The following is a 21,081-nucleotide window of genomic DNA, read 5'->3' on the forward strand; positions in this document are numbered from 1 at the left end:
TTATTTGATAAGAAAACACTTTCGCAAGCCGAGCGAAAGATTAACGAGCTCACTTCTTCAGACTGAACGCGCAGCCTATCCGCGGGCCCCTCCCATTTATGTAAAGTGCTCATCTGAGGGGAAACATCCCCCTCCTGCATCTGGACTGGAACAAAGAGAGGCCTCTCTGCTGTGTACTTCATGTGTGTTGGGGGCCCTGCCCCACAACTTGGGGGGCCCCCAGGAAGTAGGCACTGCTTAGATCTTCACTCTACACAGGAGGAAACTGTGGCTTGGAAGGTAGGGAGACATGTTCAGATCACACAGCTGGAGGAGGCGGCGCTGGTTTGACCCTCACGCACGGGCACCTCTAAGGATGCAGGTCTCCACAGGAAAACCACTCAGGCGCCACCTAGGAGCATTTGCCTAGATAAACAACAACCACTGATGATTTAAAAAAAAACACACACAACCTATTCTGTGTTTTAAAAATGTACATGAAATGTAGATTTCATGACATATTTCATACGTCATGAAATATGCACTTTGAAGCAACAAAATCCTTCTGCGACTTCTGTTGCCAATGTCACCCCACCTGTCCCAGTGTCCTGTGGCTGTTTTTTAAGGCCCAGTTAAAACCCCAGTCTGTTCTGACACTACCTCCCCGAAGACTCCAGTCTTCTCCAAGATCCTCTGGGCTATGAGGATGAGGATGAGGATGAAGATGAAGAAGATGATGACTGACACATACTGTGTGCCAGGCACTGTGCTTTGCATATATTAACTCAATCCCCATGACACCCCTACGAGGTTGGCACTGTTAGTCCTGTGTTAAGAAGAAACTGAGGCATACAGGCTAAACGACGGAGGCCACCAGCTTGTACATGGCAGAGCTGGGATTGAATCCCGGCCAGTGTCAGGGCCTGAGGGCTGACCTAATGCAGTATCATACAACCAAGCTTCTTCTTACATTGTCTGGTGCTTTGTGCTCATTTTTTCCCTCTATCTTGTTTTTGCCTCTCGTATTAGTCAGGAGACTCAATCACATAAGGCATTCCATAATTCCCTTATATCCCTTCCCTGCTGATCAACAGAAGTACAGTGAGAAATGTGAGTTAATTAGTGAAGCACTTAAGATGGTATCTGTCACTTAATATGTGCTCTATAATGCTAGCTGTAATTAGCAGGAGTGTTTGTAAGTAGCAATAATATTAGGAGTTGAATTATTAACTATTATTATTGGTAGTGGCAGTGGTTATATTGGTAATATCAATAGTAGTAGTGGTAATTGTATTAGCTGTAGTCATATTACTAACCCAGATGCTGCTTGAGAACCCAGTCAGAATGGCCATCATCAAAAAATCTAGAAACAATAAATGCTGGAGAGGGTGTGGAGAAAAGGGAACATTCTTGCACTGTTGGTGGGAATGTAAATTGATACAGCCACTATGGAGAACAGTATGGAGGTTCCTTAAAAAACTACAAATAGAACTACCATATGACCCAGCAATCCCACTACTGGGCATATACCCTGAGAAAACCGTAATTCAAAAAATGTCATGTACCAAAATGTTCACTGTAGCTCTATTTACAATAGCCAGGAGATGGAAACAACCTAAGTGTCCATCATCGGATGAATGGATAAAGAAGATGTGGCACATATATACAATGGAGTATTACTCGGCCATAAAAAGAAACGAAATTGAGCTATTTGTAATGAGGTGGATGGACCTAGAGTCTGTCATACAGAGTGAAGTAAGTCAGAAAGAGAAAGACAAATACCGTATGCTAACACATATATATGGAATCTAAGAAAAAAAAATGTCATGAAGAACCTAGGGGTAAGACAGGAATAAAGACACAGACCTACTAGAGAATGGACTTGAGGATATGGGGAGGGGAAAGGGTAAGCTGTGAGAAAGTGAGAGAGTGGCATGGACATATATACACTACCAAACGTAAGGTAGATAGATAGTGGGAAGCAGCCGCATAGCACAGGGAGATCAGCTTGGTGCTTTGTGACCGCCTAGAGGGGTGGGATAGGGAGGGTGGGAGGGAGGGAGATGCAAGAGGGAAGAGATATGGGAACATATGTATATGTATAACTGATTCACTTTGTTATAAGCATAAACTAACACACCATTGTAAAGCAATTATACTCCAATAAAGATGTGAAAAAAAAAAAAACATCATCCTACGTCAATGAAGAAAGACTCTTCTCGGCGCCAACCGTCACCTAAGCATGTTTATGACCATTTTAGTAACGGGGGGAGCGGGGGGTGGGGCTGGGGGATGACAGCCACCATTTATGAGCACTTTTAGGTGCCAGGCACTGAGCTGAGTGTTTGACCGCATTATCTCATTTAACCCGAGTAGCATCTTATTATCTTCACTGTTTTACCGCTGAGGAAACTGAGGCCTAGAAAGATGGGCTGATGTGTCACACTGCTAGAAGGTAGCAGAGAGGGCACCTCCGGGATGACCCAAGAGGCTGGTGGAACCCTCTGACCCTTGGGCAGTACCTGAGGTCGTGGTATGGACTTCAGGTGGAATGGGTAAGACCCCTACGGGCTGGCACCTTTGCCAACTCCAGTTTTTCTGAGTTCTGTCCACATGCTTGCAGGAACCCTCTTGGCCAGCATGACACGGATCAGGGCAGCCAAGAGATGGGCTAGACACACAGCACCTTCTTCCGGGATCTCACCTGGAAAAGGGCTTTGATCTCAGAGCAAAAATAGCTCCATGGGAACTGGGGACTGATAGGTATCAAAGCAGCGCTCTGGGCCACCTGTCTCTCCTGAACCTGCCCAGGGTGCAGGACCACGTACCAGACAGCTCCAGGGCGGATCCTGGTAGAAGTGCCTCTCCTCGCAGCAGCATGGGAAGGGCTTCCTAGCGCCTTCATTCTCAGAGTGGTCCGGGTGCTGAGAGGGCATGTGTGGGGAAAGGGCAAGTGAAAATCAGCCAGTCACAGAAACCCTGAGCAGGCCAGCGGTCCCCAACCTGTTTGGCATCAGGGACCGGTTTCGTGGAAGACAATTTTTTTCCACGGATGGGGGGGCGGGGCGGGGGATGGTCCAGGTGGTAACGCGAGTGGTGGGAAGAGACGGGGAACAGCAGATGAAGCTTTGCTCGCTTGCCCGCCACTCACCTCCTGCTGTGCGGCCAGGTTCCTAACAGGCAGTGGAGCGGCACCAGTCCGCGGCCTGGGGGTTGGGGACCCCTGTCCTGGGCCGCAAGCTCAGCCCTCCCCTAGTCTTGGCCCTGGAGGTCCCAGCTCCCCCGGGCATCGTTCCGGACCGTGTTTCCTTATTCTCCCACTGCTCCTTTCTCTCTCCCCCAGGTCCCACACTCTCTTGCCACGTGGTCTTGGCAAATGCTATTCCTTCTGCCTGATACTAATCATCATAGTGGCTAATACTGAGCACTTACTGTGTCCAGGTACCATTCTAAAAGTGCTACCTACGTTAACTCATCAGCGCTCGCCTTACGGGTGGCTGTGAAGACTAAATGTCAGTTGTCCACAGAACCTGGGCTCTGGAGAGACTAAGTGACAGGTCCAAGGATCTAAGAGAGTGATAAGTTTGATCTCAAATGCGTGTCCTTGAATCGCAGTGTTCCCCTCAGATCGTGCTCTGCTGGCTGAGAAACAGAACACCAGATGTTTCTAGGTTCCATCCGAAGTCAGACGCTCTTCCTGGCTTAGTGTCCTGAACACCAGCAGGCCCCAGCCCTTGGACCGAGCTTCCCTCCATGATGGGGCACTGTGCAGGGCTGGGGAGAGGGAAGCAAGGGGGCCAGGGCTTGAAGCTTAAGCAGATGGGCTGGTCTGTGGACAAGGAGCCCACCTTCGTTTCCAGTATTCCCAGATATTCCTCAGGGATCTGGTTTCTCTGCTACTGCTGGCAGCACCGTTCGGTGAGTCTGAGCACCCCAGCTCCCGAGGTTCTGAGGCAGAAAATCAGATTACCCTCTGTCTATCTCAGCCCCCTCTGCATCTCTAGCTGCATCTGTCTCCTTCCGTGTGCTCTGCTGGATGATGTTCTCCTCCAGCAATTTGCTGGCAAGCCGGCAGACCTCCCTCTGCTCCGGCATGTCTACACAGCCTTCCTCCCCACTTCCCCAAACCCCTCATTCCCAGGAGGACGATGTCCTCTGCCCGGATGCTATTTCAGCTACCCATCCCTCTGCCTCCAGGCATGACGATCAAGGACCACATTTAGCCAGATGTGGCTGTCCATTCTCCTCCAGACCATGGGGGAAGAGGCTCCCCCCATCTCCCTGGGTAACCCTGGATCTCTGACAGCAAGTTCTTTCACTTTCTGAGCTCAGTCCTGGGTGATGACATGCCCTGCAGGGGGGCAGCTGTGACTAATCCTGTGTTTGAGATCCTGCTGGTGCCTGTGATGCAAAGCTGCCGGCAAGAAAGGGATCCTGGGAGGGTGCAGGGAGGCTCCAGCTGCGGGGCTCTCCCAGGGCAGAGGAGAGGCAGGTGGGGCTGGAATGGCCCCAGAGAAAGTGGCCCCAAGGGCCATCACCCACCCAGGTTATCTCAGAGCTTTAGGACTGGGTCTCAGCAGCTGGGTGGGAAAGCTGTAGCCTGGCATGGTGAAGGGCGAGGGCTTTCAGGTCAGAGAGACCTGATTCGAATCCTTGCCCAGATACTCAGCAGCTAGGTCCCCCCTGGCCTCGTGCCCTCGTCTGTAAAATGCAGGTAATGCTAACACGCACCTTGCTGATTCGCTGTGGAGCACAAAAGAAACAGAAGTCGGGAGAGCTGCCCTTTAAAAGGAAAAGCTGGGTCTTTTCACATGTGGCATCTCACTCGCCCTCCCTGATGGGTCATCAGCCCTGTTTAACAGATGAGGAGCCTGAGGCGTGGAGGGGCCTGTGTGGGAGGCTGGATCGGAGCCCAGGCCCCTGCTCGAAGCCTGTGCTCTTTTCCCTGCTGCTGCCCGGCTCACTGCAGAAGCACGTTCGACTGCCTTCTCGTGCCTCGCAAAGCTCCCGCTGCTTCTACAACTCCCTTCTCCCTCCAAACCCAGAGCAGGAGGCCCTGGGGAGAACGGTCCTCACGGAGAGATACTGAGGCCCCACTGACCAGCGCAGACGCAGCTCACGGCGTAGCGGGATGAGCTTCACACAGAGGGTTGAAGGCACGTCCCGCCTGCCCTTTGTCAGCACACTTGTGGTCACACACAACCCCTGTGGCGGGAAAGAAGGGTACTTTCTTCAAAGCGGAAATCTATAAGCACAGACTGGAGTGGCACCGTCAGTGGTGCCACGGGCCAAACCCAAGCCGCCAAACTGAGCTCCTTAGCCCAGGGAGCCGAGGCCGTGGAAGAGGTCCCTTAATCCCCACGGGCCCAGACCTCCCCAGACCATCGAATCCCCAAGCGGAAAGCCTCCAGGCTACAAACCCACCATCATATCTGCAATCACAGGTTCTGTCCAATTCTGGTTGAGGGACCTGGCCCCCATGTCCCAGACATGGGACAGAGGGAGGAACGTCAAGGGAATGAAGCGGGGGAGGGGAGAGAAAGAGACAGACAGACATCCCCAGACTCACCAAAGCAAAGCTTTGTCACCCTGGAGCCCTAGCAAACGCCGGCTCCTTGGTGCACAGGAGAGGTTTTCCCCAGGGCTCTGCTGAGGGTATCGGAGTGGCAGTGCCTCGTGGGGACATGCGTCCCAGCCCGCAATGGAAAGGCCAGCCAGGCTCTCCAAGGCCTGCAGGGCCTGCCCTGTCAGAGTGCATCCAAGCACGGGAGGACCCACTCTGCAGCCAGGAACCAGGCCACCAGAGAGCTGCCGGGCTCTCTGTCCCCCTGGGTATTTTTAAGGTGTCCTCCTTTCAGTCCCTCCTTTTTGGGATTCTTTTTTCCTGATGGTGGTTCCAATTTTCCACATGTCTGACACTCTCTTGAAACGATTCACGGAAAAATGCTTTTGCAACCGACTTCTTTGTGCCACAGACAGTGTGGTTTGTAAATAAGCAGATATCTAAACACGTACTCATGTATATGTTGTCACTCAAGCTCAGCCATCGCAATCACACAGAGAAAAGCAGCTCGTGTAGCACAGAAACCCTAATGTCATGTTTTAGAGTGTCAGGGGCTGGGAATCTCCCCAGAAGGAAAGCCAGAGGGTGGCCACAAAGACATCCAAGGGGTTCTGGGCACAGCATCCAGAGAAGAGCACCTCCCCGGCCAGCACCACAGCCAGTAGCCACGGTCACAGCCGGAGGGCCAAGCAGCCCAGCCTGGGGCAGCAGGTCCCAGGAAGGCTCCCTGTCCTCCTCTCCCAGCCACCTTTGCTTGGGTGACCCAGCCTCAGGCTCAGTCTAGCACCCTTGGGGACCTCACCACTAACAAGCAAACCTCCCCTCCCCATCCCCACCCCCTCCAGATGTTTTCTTGGCCCTTTCTCCCTCCCAGCCAGCTCTGGCAACCACAACAATTTCTCCACAAAGCAGAAACAGCTGGGGCGTAGAGCCTGTGCTCTGGCCCCATCTCGCTGCTGGATGCTTCCTTCAGGAAACCCGGGGCCTCCACCTGCTGCCTTCTTGCTCTGTGTCAGGCCCCACCTGCATTCACTGTCCAGCTCCCCAAGAAATGAGACAACGATGGTCTAATAATGATACCGGTGATAATAACAGCAGTGGTAGCATTTACGGGGAATCTACTGTGTGTGTGTACTGGGCCACTATTGCTTCACGTCTCTCGTAATGACAGATGGTATGGTACAGAGGTTATGAGCAGAGCCTATGTGGCCTTGGCAAGTTACTGAATCTCTCTGTGCCTCCACTTACCCATCTGTAAAATGGGGCTGCGAAGAGTACCTATTTCCTGGAAGTATGTGCCCACATGTAAAGTGCTCAGCACGGTGCCTGTCACGTGGCAAAGGCCCTATAAACATCGCTGATCATCATCGAATCCTTAAAACTGCTTCATTACTGCCCCATGTTTATAGCTGAGGAAGCTGAGGCTCAGGGAGATTTGGAACCTTGCACAAAGGTTCATGAATGTCAGAGTTGCTGTGCGTGCCCAGGCCACCTGACTCCTGAGTCTCTGCATCCTCTGCTCCCAGCATTTGCCATATGTCCACAGGATTGCCAGTGTTTTCACGACGGCTATTTTTTAATGAGCTGGTATGGGGATCTACCCTTGCATCTTTATCTTTTGTGACTGTGGAGGCCCTGGAGAAGTGGGCCTGGCTGTGAGGACCACACCACTGAGGAGACCCAATGCCTCCCAAAGACGACGGGTGGTGGGGGTGCTGGGAAAGCAGTGGCACTCTCTGGATCAAGGTCTCAGATCTCCCTCCTCTGTGATGGGGCACAGAGACCCCCGGGCTGCTGTCCCCCTCTCCTGGGCCTTGCTGTGAGGTGGAATGTATGCACCCAGGGCTTCCTAAACTGAAGGCGAGTCTCTCCCACTCCCTGGACCTTCAATTACACAACCCTTGACCCCTGTCCATGAGTCGAGCCCACGGACAGACCCTGCCTTGGGTGGCCATGTGGTGGCCTCCAGATGAAGCTCCTGTTAGCGTATCTACTGGACAAATTATAGAAAACCATCTTCTCTGGGCAGAAAATTGAAAAAAGGTGGCCCTCTGAGTAGACCAATTAGAATGCGCACCCTGTCCTCAGGCTGACATGGCTCCATGTGTGTCCCCCACTCATGCCCCTCACTGCGTCCCCTTGTGCAGTGTACAACCTGTATATCTGTTCTTAGCAGCCCTTTCCCCAGTTGGGAAAGAGCTGCGACCCCGTGGACAGCACTAGACTGGGGGCCAGCAGGCCTGGACCCTGGGGCTATTTACCCACTAACCTGCTGGAGATCAAATAATCTGCCAGAGCCATGACGTTCCCATCTATAAAATGAGTGAACAGGGCAAAACGTGCCTCGGAATTCCTAACAAGAATGATGATAACGGTGCTATCATCCTCATCAAAAGAGGTGACAGCCACCATTGATGGAGGGCCAGTCACCACCCAGACGTTGTCCCAGGTGCTTCCTCTGAGAGCACTAGCTCACTCGAGTCTTACTACCCACCTTTCTAGGTAGGTGCGAATACCTCATTTTATAAATGAGGCAACTGAATTCCCAAGAGCCCAGGTAGTAAATGCTAGAGCTGTGAGACAGAGGCCAAAGCCCACCTTCTGAGACTCAACGACCCCACACTACAACAGCCCAGGGTGAACACATCCTGCTGCACCCCAGGGACAGGCCTTCAGCCGTCTGAATTCGCAGCCGTCGCCCGTGTCAGGCCGCCTCCTCGCAGGCACACAGGCCGGGGCCAGGGCTCTTTTTCCACCTCATCGGTCACTCGGTCAACACACATTGGGTCGCACGGTCCACCGGGTGTGCAGCCCAAGGCAGATCCCTACCGTTCGTTGTTCAGGGCCATCCTCGGGGGGTCCAGGTTGGGGTTCTCCATGGACTCCATCTGTGGACACCGCAGGAAGTAGTAGAGCGTGTGGAGGGCGTCAGGGGACCAGGTGATGGGCTGGGGTGGCTGGCGGGCCTGGCGGGCGGGGCTGGAGCCAGGACCCAGCGGGCGGCGCCCCTGCATGTGGTGCATGGCGCGGGAGACCAGGTCGCCTGGTGGAGGGCAGGCGAGAGGGAGAGAAAAAGGAAAAGTCTGAGTTCATAGCCCACATTCTCCCAAGGATCCTGCTAGCTAGAGGAGCAGCTAAGCCGGCATGCCTAATTACTATTTACCCAGAGGCAGCAGGTGGAGGTGGACACTGTCACCCAGATACATGATAGCAATTTAGATTCCCTTTCACTTCCAGTCCTGCCTTAACAGTTGAACGAAACACTTGGTAGGGGCCCGGCCCCACCAGAACTTACGCTAATACGGTTTCTTTTCCAACATCCCCACTCCTTCCATCACCCCACGGCCCTTCCCCCAGCTCTGACCACAGGAATCTCCCTGGGCCTCTTTTCCCAACCCCCAATTCCTGTGCTAGGCTGCGTGGTGATTCTCCCCCGTGCTGTCTGGTGCAAAGTCCAGGCACTTCTTCAGAAAAGGGACCTCCCTCTCCACAGCCTCAAGGAGAACTCCCACCACCATCCATTATGCTTATTATGTGCTGAGTGTTCAATTTTCTAGAAATAGAATTTAATTTGATCCTTACAAGGCTGGGGCCCAAGTAGGATCCCCATTTTGCAGACGAAGAAACTGAGGCTTATCCAGTAAGCAAACATTTACTGACACCATGCATTTCCCTGGTCACAGGGATGTCGCGGTGCCCAGTAAACGGTAGAGTCTAGATTTGAATCCAGGCCTATGTGACTCCAAAGTCCATGAACTGAACTGGGATCCAGGCCGTGGCCTGCACTAATGAAGTCTGCAGGGTCCTCAGGTCCCCATATCCTGTGCTGTGTTTCTTCCCCAGTTGAGTCTTTTCAATTTCCCACCAGCCCAGGACAGGAAACGTCCCATCATTGTGTGAGGCCACAATGCTGAGAAAGGATGGGTGAAATGGCCCCAGGCAACTGCGGGCCCCTCTTTCTAGGAAAAGTGGCGCCTTCCATTCTTCTCAGGCCTGAGAACTCAGGGGGGCGTCCCCTGTGGGTCAGCTTGCCCCTTACAGATAACCCCTTGGAGAGAAAGCCTCTGGATGAGGCTGAGCTCAAGGAGGGAGAAACGAGCAGGTTTTTAATATGGCAGGTGAAGTGTTGTTCAACGTTCGACAGGACCAATTCATTCACTTATTCTGTTAACCTCCCCTACAGAGCCCGTGGGTCTGGGACTCTATACCACGTGTCCCCGGAGCCCTGCACAGCTTCTACGGCACAACGGGTGCTAGGCAAACATTTGGAGAATGAAAAAGTAGCCTTACACATTCATTTCATTTAAGATACAACTTCTGGTGGGGCTTGACTTGAGCTCGTTAGCTGCCAAGTTCTCCCATGACAGCCACAGCGGCAACGCTTGTTTCCAAGCAGGGACAATGACAGCCCTGGAATTGGAGATCTCCCCCGGGAAAGAGCCCTCCATGCCACCCTCAGGTCCTCACTCCTCTCTACAAAGCGGACTCTGCTCATCCCGCAGTTGTAGCTCAGCTGCCTGGGTGCCTCCTGCCAGACCCCAGGGCCAAGAGGGCTGAGGGCACTGGGTTCCTGATGCCTGGTTCCCATCCCCCAAACTCTAATTTAATTGGTCCGGGGCAGGACCCAGGCGTCCGTATTTTGTAAAAGTTCCCTCAGTGAATCTAATCTCCAGTCAGGTTTGAGAATCACCAGGTAAGCGGATGAGCGCATAAATTCTGGATTCAGACTTGCCTGGCTTCCAATCAGGGCTCTGCTATTTCTATCCCGTGTGTCTTACGTAGTAAGTTACTTATCAAAGCCTTGGTTTCCTTATCCGTAAAATGGAAATAGTCGTTTCTAACCTAAAAATCCTGAGGATTCAAATAAATAACAAACGTAAAGCACTTAACATCATGCTTGGCACAGAGTAAGTGCTTGGTAAAGTTAAATATATCACCATTATTGTTACTGTCTTTTGTTGTTAATCCTCTATCCTACAGGCCACCTCGTGGTACTCTTCCTTCCAGGACCTCTGCCTGCAGTCAAGCACTGCCCCGCATTTCCCAGGACAGGAGGAGTCCAGCCCTGCCCTCGGGCTCCTGGGTAGTAGAAACTGGCATCAACAAGCCCAGGCCAAGCCGTCTCCCAGCAGCTAGTTGTACACTAAGTTGGCTGCAATAAGTTGAAATCTGGCTCCTGTTCCTCCAGGTCTAAATGTCATAACTGTTGGCATGACCACAGGACCACAAGGAGGAGAATTCAAAGAGTCCCCGATAGCGTCGAAGAAATCTTGCTGAAATATCATTTCAAAGACTCGACAAGGTAGAAGTCATTACCATTAATTATGTTTAAGATGGTTTCGTTGTTCCTGGTGTAGAACCCTTGGCAGCACATTTCCAGCCAGGATGCAGGCAAGAAAATCGAGGAAGGAATAGGAATACCTCCTAACAGCTCCCTAAAAGGGAAGCCAGGAGCAGAGAGGCCTTCCGAAGGTTCGGGAAACCATGAAGGCAGCAGAATGGTGACTGGAGATGGAGTCCCCGGACACTTTGCTCCAGGCCCAGCTTCGGGCTTCAGCGTCTCTCAAAGACCAAAGAGACAGATGCCTGCAGACAACTCTGATCAGGCATCTAAAAAACTTAAGCTGTGCTGCAAGTCCAGGTTATGGGCAAAGACAGCCACTTGTTTTGGATGTTCTCCCAGAGGGGTTTTCCTCCCTGCCACCTTCTATTTTCTAGGCTTCAAGATAGACATGAAAAGATAAGACAAAATCTCTAAAAAAAAATCTCTTTACAGCCACCCCATAAGGGAGGCATTTCCATTTTACAGACGAGGACACAGGCTACACAAGTTAAGTGATTTGTCCAGTGGCACAAGCAAGACTTGAACTGGGGTCCCTGTGTCCCAAACGAATGTTCTCGACCATTGCGACACTGCTGCTTGAAGTGTGGTCTGCAAACTGGGACAGGTCTGTGAACTGGGACAGGTGTGCAAACTGGTTACTGGTTCAGAAGTTCATTTCAGAAACTGAGAGTGAGCTTGAAAAAACTTCCAGAGCAATCTGACAGAGTGATTTTATGCCTATTTAATCTAATTAATAAAATAAAATGGCTTGCATCTTACCTGTGCTTTATTTCATATTTCTAAACGTTCCTTTTTATTGTATTTTATAAAAGTTTCAGTTTGCAACAAACCTGGGGGGATACCATGCCTGACCTGCTACCACAGTGAGTTTCAGAAGCTGTGGCCCAACGGGGCTGTGCTCTTGGTTTGGTACAGCTGGGCACTCAGAGCTGCTTCTGAGACATCCTTGTACTTGAGAATCAATTGACCCTAAGCTTGATGAGACCTCAGTCTGAAGCCCGGAAACACCCACAAGTATGGAGAAACAAGCCCTCCCTGCTTGTTAATCATGAGAGCCCTGAGCAGAGGTGCTCCGGCTTCCCTCTGGTCTGTCCAACCTGCATCAGGAGCCATCGAATAAAAAGAGAGTGGGAGGGCCTGGGATTAAGCACTGTCTCCAAAATGAGGCCCATACCATCTGGCTGCCTTTGAAAAGAAGTGTTTTGTTTATTTCTTATTCTCTTCCATTTACCTTCTCATAGGTAGAGAGGGACAGAGGAAAATACAAGTGCCTGAGCTCCCTATGCAGATGGACCTGATACAAGAATGAGACTTCTTGACCTACCTGGCAGGCTGGTCCTGGCCAGGTGCAGGGAGAGAGTGGGTGCTAAAGCCGGGCTAAACTCTAAGGTACGAGGTGCTCAGCGCCAAGTATCACTAGCCTCATTAAGCTCTTTAGTCTTGAAGAGAAAAACGGCAATATCTGCCTCCACCTTCACCTCCTCCTTCCTTCACAATGATTAGCAAAAACCCTGGTTTCAGAGCGAGGGAGCTCAGGCATCTTGGCGCATGACACAGCCTGCTGGGTTGTCAGTGAAAGATGCTCTGGGGATCCTTCTTCCCTTTGGTCTGAGAAGTGGCTGAGCCAGGATGGGGACCAATCCTAGGTGGGTTTTAGGAGGCAAAAACTGGACGATAGAGAACTTATTCTTACTTACACACACACACACACACACACACACACACACACACATCCCAATACACAGCTCAGGTTCTGTTCTCATCACTAGTGATACGTACACCACGGGATACAACAGAGAAAGTCTCCATTCTCATGAAGCTGAAGTTCTAATCACATGAGAAAGATGATCAACTATTCACAAGTAAATATATAATAAATGCCAAGTATCCATTAGTGCTTTGAATAAACCAAAGCCATAGATGGGAGACAGAGAATGAGGGTGGGACCCTTAATCTCTGCAGGGTGCTCAGGGAAGGCCTGTCTAGTAAGTGTTATTGGGCAGAGACCTTAAGAACGTGCCATATTTGGACAACTGGAGGAAAAGGTCACAGGCAGAGGAACAGCTAGTTCGAAGGCCCTGGGGTGGGAGGATCTTAGCCAGGAGGCCAGGGTGGCTGGAGCACAGTCAACAAGAGAAGAATAGAAGACGAGGAAGGCAGATCATATGTTCAATCCCGGACTTCACTGAGTGGGTTGGGAAGCCGTGGGGGTAATTGAGAGGATATTGAGCAGATGAGTGACATAATACAATTTGGGTTTTAAATATCCCTGGTTTGGCCCGAGTTGGTAGCCCTGGAAGTGGTGAGAGGGGCAAACTTAAACTTGGGATAGTTTTAGAAGGTAGAACTGATTGGACTTGGTCCCTGGGCTGAATGGTAAGGACAAGCCCTTCCCGAGGGAAGTTTCTGAATGCTCGCCTTGTGCCTGACTGTGGATTGTAATGGGCACAGAGACCACTACGACAAAAGGCTCTATGATAAAAGTCAAGATCAGATTCCGATCTTGTTTATGTATGTATGTATGTATGTATGTATGTATGTATGTATGGCTGCAATGGGTCTTTGTTGCTGCACACGGGCTTTCTCTAGCTGCTGCAAGTGGGGGCTACCCTTCGTTGCAGTGCGCGGGCTTCTCATTGCGGTGGCTTCTCTTGTTGCGGAGCACGGGCTCTAGGTGCACGGGCTTCAGTAGTTGTGGCACATGGGCTCAATAGTTGTGGCTCGCGGGCTCTAGAGCACAGGCTCAGTAGCTGTGGTGCACGGGCTTAGTTGCTCCGCAGCATGTGGGATCTTCCTGGACCAGGGCTCGAACCCGTGTCCCCTGCATTGGTAGGTGGATTCTTAACCACTGTGCCAGCAGCGAAGTCCCCAGATTCCGATCTTGACCTCAGCTGCCCTGAGATGCTGGTGGCTGGGCTGCTAGTCACGTCTACGAAGCCCACAGCCCTAAGTAATTTAGAGCTTTGCTAAAGTCAGACACAGCAGGAGTCAAGCCCCCCTTCTGATTCTTATTTGCAGCCTGACTTGGGGAAAATGACTTTTCTTCTCTAAGCTTCGGTTCCCTCATCAGGACATACTTACTGAGTCGTTATGCACAGTAAATGAGATCATGTGATGAAGGCACTTCATACAGTGTCTTGCACACAGTAAGTGCTCACTTAATGTTCAAAATGCAAAACAAAATCGAGGTGTTCTCCAGTGGACTGAGGCCTAAGTGTGTCCCTCACTGTCCTCAGGCCAGGAGAGTTCACCAAACAGACTGTGCATAGCCCCAAAGACAGCCCACCGTCCAGGAGATACTCCTCAGGGGTGGGGATCAAGCCATACACCCAAGCCCACTTCCTGCAGGGTCCTCAAGAGGCAGGGGACCCAGGTGGCCATGCTGGAATGCCCCTAGGAGACAGAGAGCTCAAAGTCCTGCTTTCTGTCCCAGCCTTATTACCAATCTGCTCTGTGACCTTGAACCAGGCACCTTCACTTCCTGTCCTGGGAAGGGAAGGAAGACGGGGCGGGGTGGGGGGTGGGGGAGGGGACTGTGTCCTAAAGAAACAGAACGGCTTGCCATTCACTATTCAGGGGCCAGAAACCTTAAAGAAATCACAAGCGGAAAAGTCTGGAGCAGAGTGAAACTCCATCTGTTTCCACACTGTGTGCTATACGACCCTTGGCACATGTCCCCGCCCTCCGCTGGGTGGTCTCATGACCCCGGGAGGAGCATGCAGTTTGATTTCTCAAATAATTGGGATAATGAGAGGGAGAAATCGGGAGGCACGGGGATCTCATGCCTCCTAACACGATCTTCTGAAACAGCTGTCAAACAGTAATGACCTAGACCCAGGGGTTTCCCACTGTGTTCCAGAGAGCCCTGAGGTCCTGGGAGATGCCCAGGGCACCACAGGGCTGAGGCCACTCACTGATCAGCTCCTCCTTCAGCCAGAGAAGCTCAGCTTTTTTCTTTCTTTCAAATACTGGTTGTAAATTCAGAGCCCTTGGGGCAGGCAGGTAACATAAATAAATGAGACAGGCCAGCTACGAGAGACCGAGGCACGCGGCAATGTAGGGAATGCTTTCTGTCCCCTTAGCTGCCACTCAGCTGCCCCTGATCGCTGCCATGCAGGAATGGGGCGCAGCAGTGCCAGATCGTCTGATTTCTCTAGAGAAACGAGATCCAAATTTGGATGTGATTAAATGCACCTGCCAACTAAAGCACACATGTCTGTGGGCCACCAATTTACAACCTCTGGCTTTCAGAGAAGGCAAGAAGCGTGGAGGAGGAGGAAGCCAGGACCCAGAAGGTGGGCTCCTCCCCGCCTCTCCCTTGGAGCCAGCGGACAGTGGGTGCCCCACTTACTCAGCTCCGAGATGCTCCCCACGCAGGTGGCCAGGAGGGACTGCTCCAGGGTCCGGAGCTCCAGCTGCGCGTAGGCATCGGCGCGCTCGTCGTGGCCCAGGGACCCGCCGTTGTAGGGACTGAAGTACGCAGGGAGGGAGAGGACACCTGTGGGGAAAGACGGTGGACAGTGTCAACGAAAATAATCAATAAACAATCAATAGTAAGAATAGAAAAGAGTTTTATTTGAGCCAAACTGAGGACTAGCCCAGAAGCCCACTGTCTAGGTTACTCTGAGAAACCTCTCTGGAGAAGCAGGGTTTTCAGCACAGTTTCATATCTTGTCAGAACAAAGAATATTAAACAAGTCTGGGTTACATTCTTCAAGGTTAGGAAAAAAAAAAGAACAGACCAGCACGTACATAGCAAGTCGGTATGCCTTAGCACCTGGGAAGGGAGTCTTTTTTTTTTTTTTTTAAACATCTTTATTGGAGTATAATTGCTTTACAATGGTGTGTTAGTTTCTGCTTTATAACGAAGTGTGGGAAGGGAGTCTTATCATCCAAAGAGGACCAGCATCGGCATCCCAGGAAGGGGGGGCATTTAATCTTTATTTTTAACCTAGATGTTATTTACTTTTGGTCCATGTGCCCTTTTCTTTAATAATTAAAGCCGACGTACAATGTATGTTTGATAGGCCACAAACAGGCTATTTTAGTTCGCATAAAATTCAAGTTAACTCATGTATAAGCCAGAATGACTTCCCTATATGTCAATATGTGAAAATGTCTTTTATCAACAAGTCACCTGAGGATGGAAGCAAAGCTCAAAGGCCACAGCTCGGCTCCCTGTCTGGTCGAGTGCGGGTGGTGGGCAAATTGCAAGGCTCCACTTGGGACAGCTGACTTTTCACTGTGGACGGCGCTGCAAGAGCCAGGATGAGGGCAGCCCACCTGCAGACGTGGTTTAAAGCAGGTGGAGACCATCCTTTCTTGGAGCTGCACAAGGAACTGGCCTCCAGAGGCTGGTGGGCCATATACGCATTCATTCCTTCCTTCCTTCCTTCCTTCCCTGCTTCACTTGCTGAATATCCAGAGTGCCTCACTCGGCCCAGGTATTCTGCTGCCTTTAGGATTCCAGGGTGAGAAAGAGACCTGGCTTTGTCTTCACGGAGCTCAGTGGATGGGGCGTCCGAGGTAAACGTTCACCCTGCCCACCCAGAGGGCGGCATCGCCCTTGGAGTCCTCCCACTTCCTCAGGCTGCCCCCCTTTCCTTCTTCAAGCCAAGAATAGGACTAGGAGAAACCACAGAGAAAAGGATGCTGCTTTCCCCACTCCAGGAAGGGGACTCATCCAGCCACTGGCCAAGGCCAATTAGCGTTTTTCATTAGCACTTCGACAATAGAAGAGCACAGCTGTCAGAATCAATCCCAGAGGGTGACAGCCTGTAAATTTCTCCAACTCACTGTGTGGCTTCTTAGAAAGCACCAGAAAAGCAAAATCAGACTGGCTTAAAATTACATGTTGGTTCTTTTTTTTTTTTTTTTTTTTGCGGTACGCAGGCCTCTCACTGTTGTGGCCTCTCCCACTGCGGAGCACAGGCTCCGGACGCGCAGGCTCAGTGGCCATGGCTCATGGGCCCAGCCGCTCCATGGCATGTGGGATCTTCCCGGACCGGGGCACGAACCTGTGTCCCCTGCATCGGCAGGCGGACTCCCAACCACTGCACCACCAGGGAAGCCCTACATGTTGGTTCTTAAGAGTACACGTTGGTCTTAAGTTGGTTCTTAAGGCCACAAAGATTCCCAATTTTTGGTAACTGCTTCTTCTTTGATCAAGACATCTTTGTCCAACCCCCTTGAACTTTTTTTTTTTTTGAAAGCAAAATACCCACAGGAATTTATTTTAGTCACTTTTGGGAAAATCTCTTAAAATTCCTTGAGATAACAGAAGAGCCCCTGGGATGTGGCCAAATCCAGGCTAGACTTCCCTATCCTGTACCCAGAAACGTCACAAGGATGACAACAGCCATAGGTCCTGCAGCAGAGAGGTTAAGACTGGGCCTTGGAGCTGGAACATTAGCTCTGTCACTTAAACCAGCGGCGTGACCTTGGGCAAGTTACTTCACTTCTCTGTGCCTCAGATTCCTCACGTGTTAACTAGAGGAAACAAAAGTTACCTAGCTCACGGTGTGGCCGTGAGTTGTCAGATGTCCACGTGGGGACTGGTGCGTGGCTCAGAGTCAGTGCTCTTTGCATGCTCTTGCTATTGTTTTCCCTATGTGCGGGGAACGCAGGCTTCAGGTTCACTATCTCATTTATTCTTTCAACAAGGTGGGCACTGCTGTCTCCATTTTAGATAACGTGCAGAGAGTCTGAATAACTTGCTCTACCAATTGGCAGAGCTAGGATTCAAATCCAGGTCTGACTGGGTCTAGAATGTATACGCTTCACCCCTCTGTAAGCCCAGATTCAATGAACACACCATCAAGCTCACCTACGGCTGTCCCGATTCAGTGTTATTCCTGCTTGGTTCACTCACAGAAGCCCCAGTGCTGGGCCTCGTGTGCTCTTTTGTGGGGCAAACGCACATGGCAGCCTTCCTCCTGCCCAGATCCTGGCAGTGTTCTTTGGCCACGCTCTAGGTTCGGCGGCCGGTCAGCCCTGCCCTCCTAGCCTCTCCCTCCCCTGACCCAGCCTCCCTGCCCTCCCCAGCACTGCCTCACTGCCCTGCTATGTGGCTGGGACCTGCCGCTCTGAATCTCCCTCCGACCCCTCCAGGATGGCAGCGGCAACGGACTCCCGATCTGGGCGCTGGTTCAGCAAAGCAGGGCATCAAAGCACTTCCTCAAAGCTCTGTTTCCAGTGGAAGGAGGAGGGCATGACTAGGTTCCCCCTGCCCCCAGCCCTGTCCCCAAAGCAGAACCTCCCCCTGACAGCTGAGGACCCAAACGCATTAGGAAGACCTGGCTCTGAGCATTAAAACAAGTAGTGAAACAAAAGACAACCCTCCCATCCCCACCCCGAACTAAAAGCTCAAACCCACGGGCAGCCCAAATATTTGGGAGGGCTTCTACGCATCTACGGGTCTAACTCAGGCCCTGCTCTTCCTCTTCTCTTCATTATTAATCCACAGAAACAACGCTGGGGATGTGTGGATCAAATTTACAGCGCTTAGGGCAAGGGAATAGGAAATTCAGCTGATTTGTCAAAGGATTCCCAGAGAGAAATATTATGTCAATGGATCTAGTAACAAGAGCTTGCAGCTCCATTAATAATAGTTCCCATTTTCCCAGTCATCGCCCACCCAAAGGGGTTTTCATTTAATACTGTGGCAAAAGTAATTATGAGCCTATTATTAATAATAGTAATTGATAGCATCACAGCTTTTGCAGTACCTTTTACTTTTAAGGGACTTCAAACACCGAGAAGTACATAATTTATGCTTCCAGCAAGGGAGGTAGGGAGGTCATTATCAGTAATAGACACTGCTGACTTTTAAAGAGTGCTCACTATGTGCCAGGACTGTGATAACTTTATATGCATGATCACATGCAATTCCCAAGGCTTCACGAAGTAGTTTGCACCCATCTTATAGATGAGAAAACCAAGGGTCCTGCCCCCAAAGTTAAGTGACTTGCCCAAGGTTACTGAGGGTCTGAAACTGAACTGGGGCTAGAATCTCAACCTCTTGATTCTCAAGCTGTTGAAATGAAATGACGTCCTAACTTTGGCCCCCCTGTCCTTTAGTTAAAGAGCACAAGGATATTTGAGAGAAAAGGGGTTCTGTTCTGTTTGCGCCTAGGGTCTGATAGGAGGAAATATAAAGAAAGACCCAGAAATACAACTTTCTTTTAATGCGTCTCCAGGCACCGCCTGCCAAGGAACCCTGGAGGCCTCGCGTAAAGCTCTACAGACTGAAGGCCATCTCTCTTATTCCCTCTGATCTTTCCAGAATGCAGTTCCACAGCTTGCCTTCTGAATCTGCCCCTTAAGAAGCCTTTCTTGGACTTCCCTGGTGGCGCAGTGGTTAAAAATCCACCTGCCAATGCAGGGAACACGGGTTTGAGCCCTGGCCCGGGAAGATACCACAGGTTGCGAAGCAACTAAGCCCGTGTGCCACAACTACTGAGCCTGCACTCTAGAGCCTGCAAGCCACAACTACTGAGCCCGTGTGCCACAACTACCGAAGCCCACGCGCCTCGAGCCCGTGCTCCAGAACAAGAGAAGCCACTGCAATGAGAAGCCCGCGCACCGCAACGAAGACCCAACGCAGCTAAAAATAAATAAATTTATTTTTAAAAAAAGAAAGCCTTTTTAAAATGTCAATGTGAAATTCTTCTCTCTCCCACATAAGCCTGTTCCTAAGCCATTCTCACTGGAGACGGAAAACACTTGCTTTAAGTTCTCTCAACACTTCAGTGCCTTCTTTGCCCCACAGAAATTCCCAGCTTCCAGGGCAAGGTCATTCTGGAAAAAGGGACTTCCAAAAAAAACAAACAAAAGAAAAGCAACCCCCCCTCCCGCCCTCTGTTTACTAAAATCTTTAGGAAAAAATCTGTTTATTTCAGTCGTGATGGAAAAAAAAGCATGCTGGAATGAAACCTGTATCCCTTTATTAATTAATAAGGACACCCCAAATCAATCCCTGCTGAACTCTGTAAAAGTTACACAGAAAACCCACATGCGTCACTCAGATCGTTGCTGTGAAATGAACTCCCGAGTGTGAGGCAGGGAAGCAGTAGGCATGACCCAGGCACCCTGTCTCCCTTGTCTACAAAATCAGCATTTCTGTGGAAACAAGGTTCCACCCCAGTGTCCTCTGACTGTATGGGAAGCCTCTACATTTCTCAATCTGCACACAGAACCACAATCTTCGGTCACTCAATTTTTCTCGAGCAGGTTGCCCAACCCTTGAATCTCGGAACTCATTACCTCATACCCCAAAGCTTCCAGTCTCTTCTCTGAGCACAGCACCACATCCACCCAGTTGCCCAAGAACAGATCCGGTGAGTCATCCTTATCAACTCTCTTCCTCCTCCCCCCACACATCCAATCCACCACCAAACCTTGCTGCTCTCATCACCTTCGTATCTCAAAAATCCAGTCACTGCCGGTTCAGGGTACCATCTTCCCTCACTGGATACTGCAATAGCCCCTCCCCGTCTCCTCCCTCCGTCTCACCCCATCCCTGACAATCCCTTACTCTGGTCACACACTCTTATTTACTCTGGCTTTAAACTCTTCAATGACTGCCCACTGCCCTCACAAAGAGGTTCAAACACCTTTCCACAGATAAGAATAGACAATATTCTTCTTTCTTTCTATGATACTTAGAGATGAAAATAATTCTGCCAGTAAATAGGGAAATTCCCAGCACCTCTCAAGAAATCAGCAGAGTTAAGAAGTCTACGCACTGAAGAAAAGGGAACACTCCTGCACTGTTGGTGGGAATGTAAATTGATACAGCCACTATGGAGAACAGTATGGAGGTTCCTTAAAAACTGAAAATAGAACTACCATACGACCCAGCAATCCCACTACTGGGCATATACCCTGAGAAAACCATATTTCAAAAAAAGTCATGTACCACAATGTTCATTGCAGCACTATTTACAATAGCCAGGACATAGAAGCAACCTAAGTGTCCATCAACAGATGAATGGATAAAGAAGATGTGGCACATATATATAATGGAATATTACTCAGCCATAAAAAAAACCGAAATTGAGTTATTTGTAGTGAGGTGGATGGACCTAGAATCTGTCATACAGAGTGAAGTCAGAAAGAGAAAAACAAATGCCATATGCTAACACATATATATGGAATCTAAAAAAAAAAAAAAAAAAAAAAAGGTTCTGAGGAA

At 50.5% G+C, this 21,081-nt stretch overlaps 1 protein-coding gene across 2 annotated transcripts in view; it reads right to left on the reverse strand.

Annotated features, from left to right (window-relative positions):
- Positions 1–21,081, reverse strand: part of ABTB2 (ankyrin repeat and BTB domain containing 2) — a 181,333-nt gene that overhangs the window by 34,387 nt on the left and 125,865 nt on the right. For both annotated transcript variants that reach the window (XM_081241357.1, XM_081241356.1), the window contains exons 2-3: positions 15,238–15,384; positions 8,372–8,585 (exon numbers count right to left, since the gene is read on the reverse strand). In XM_081241357.1, the coding sequence (XP_081097483.1) occupies positions 8,372–8,585; positions 15,238–15,384 (361 nt within the window). The remainder of the gene's footprint in view (positions 1–8,371; positions 8,586–15,237; positions 15,385–21,081) is intronic.

This window comes from Mesoplodon bidens (genome assembly GCF_964165515.1).
Source record: "Mesoplodon bidens genome assembly, chromosome: 7".
Classification (NCBI taxonomy): Eukaryota; Metazoa; Chordata; class Mammalia; order Artiodactyla; family Ziphiidae; genus Mesoplodon; species Mesoplodon bidens.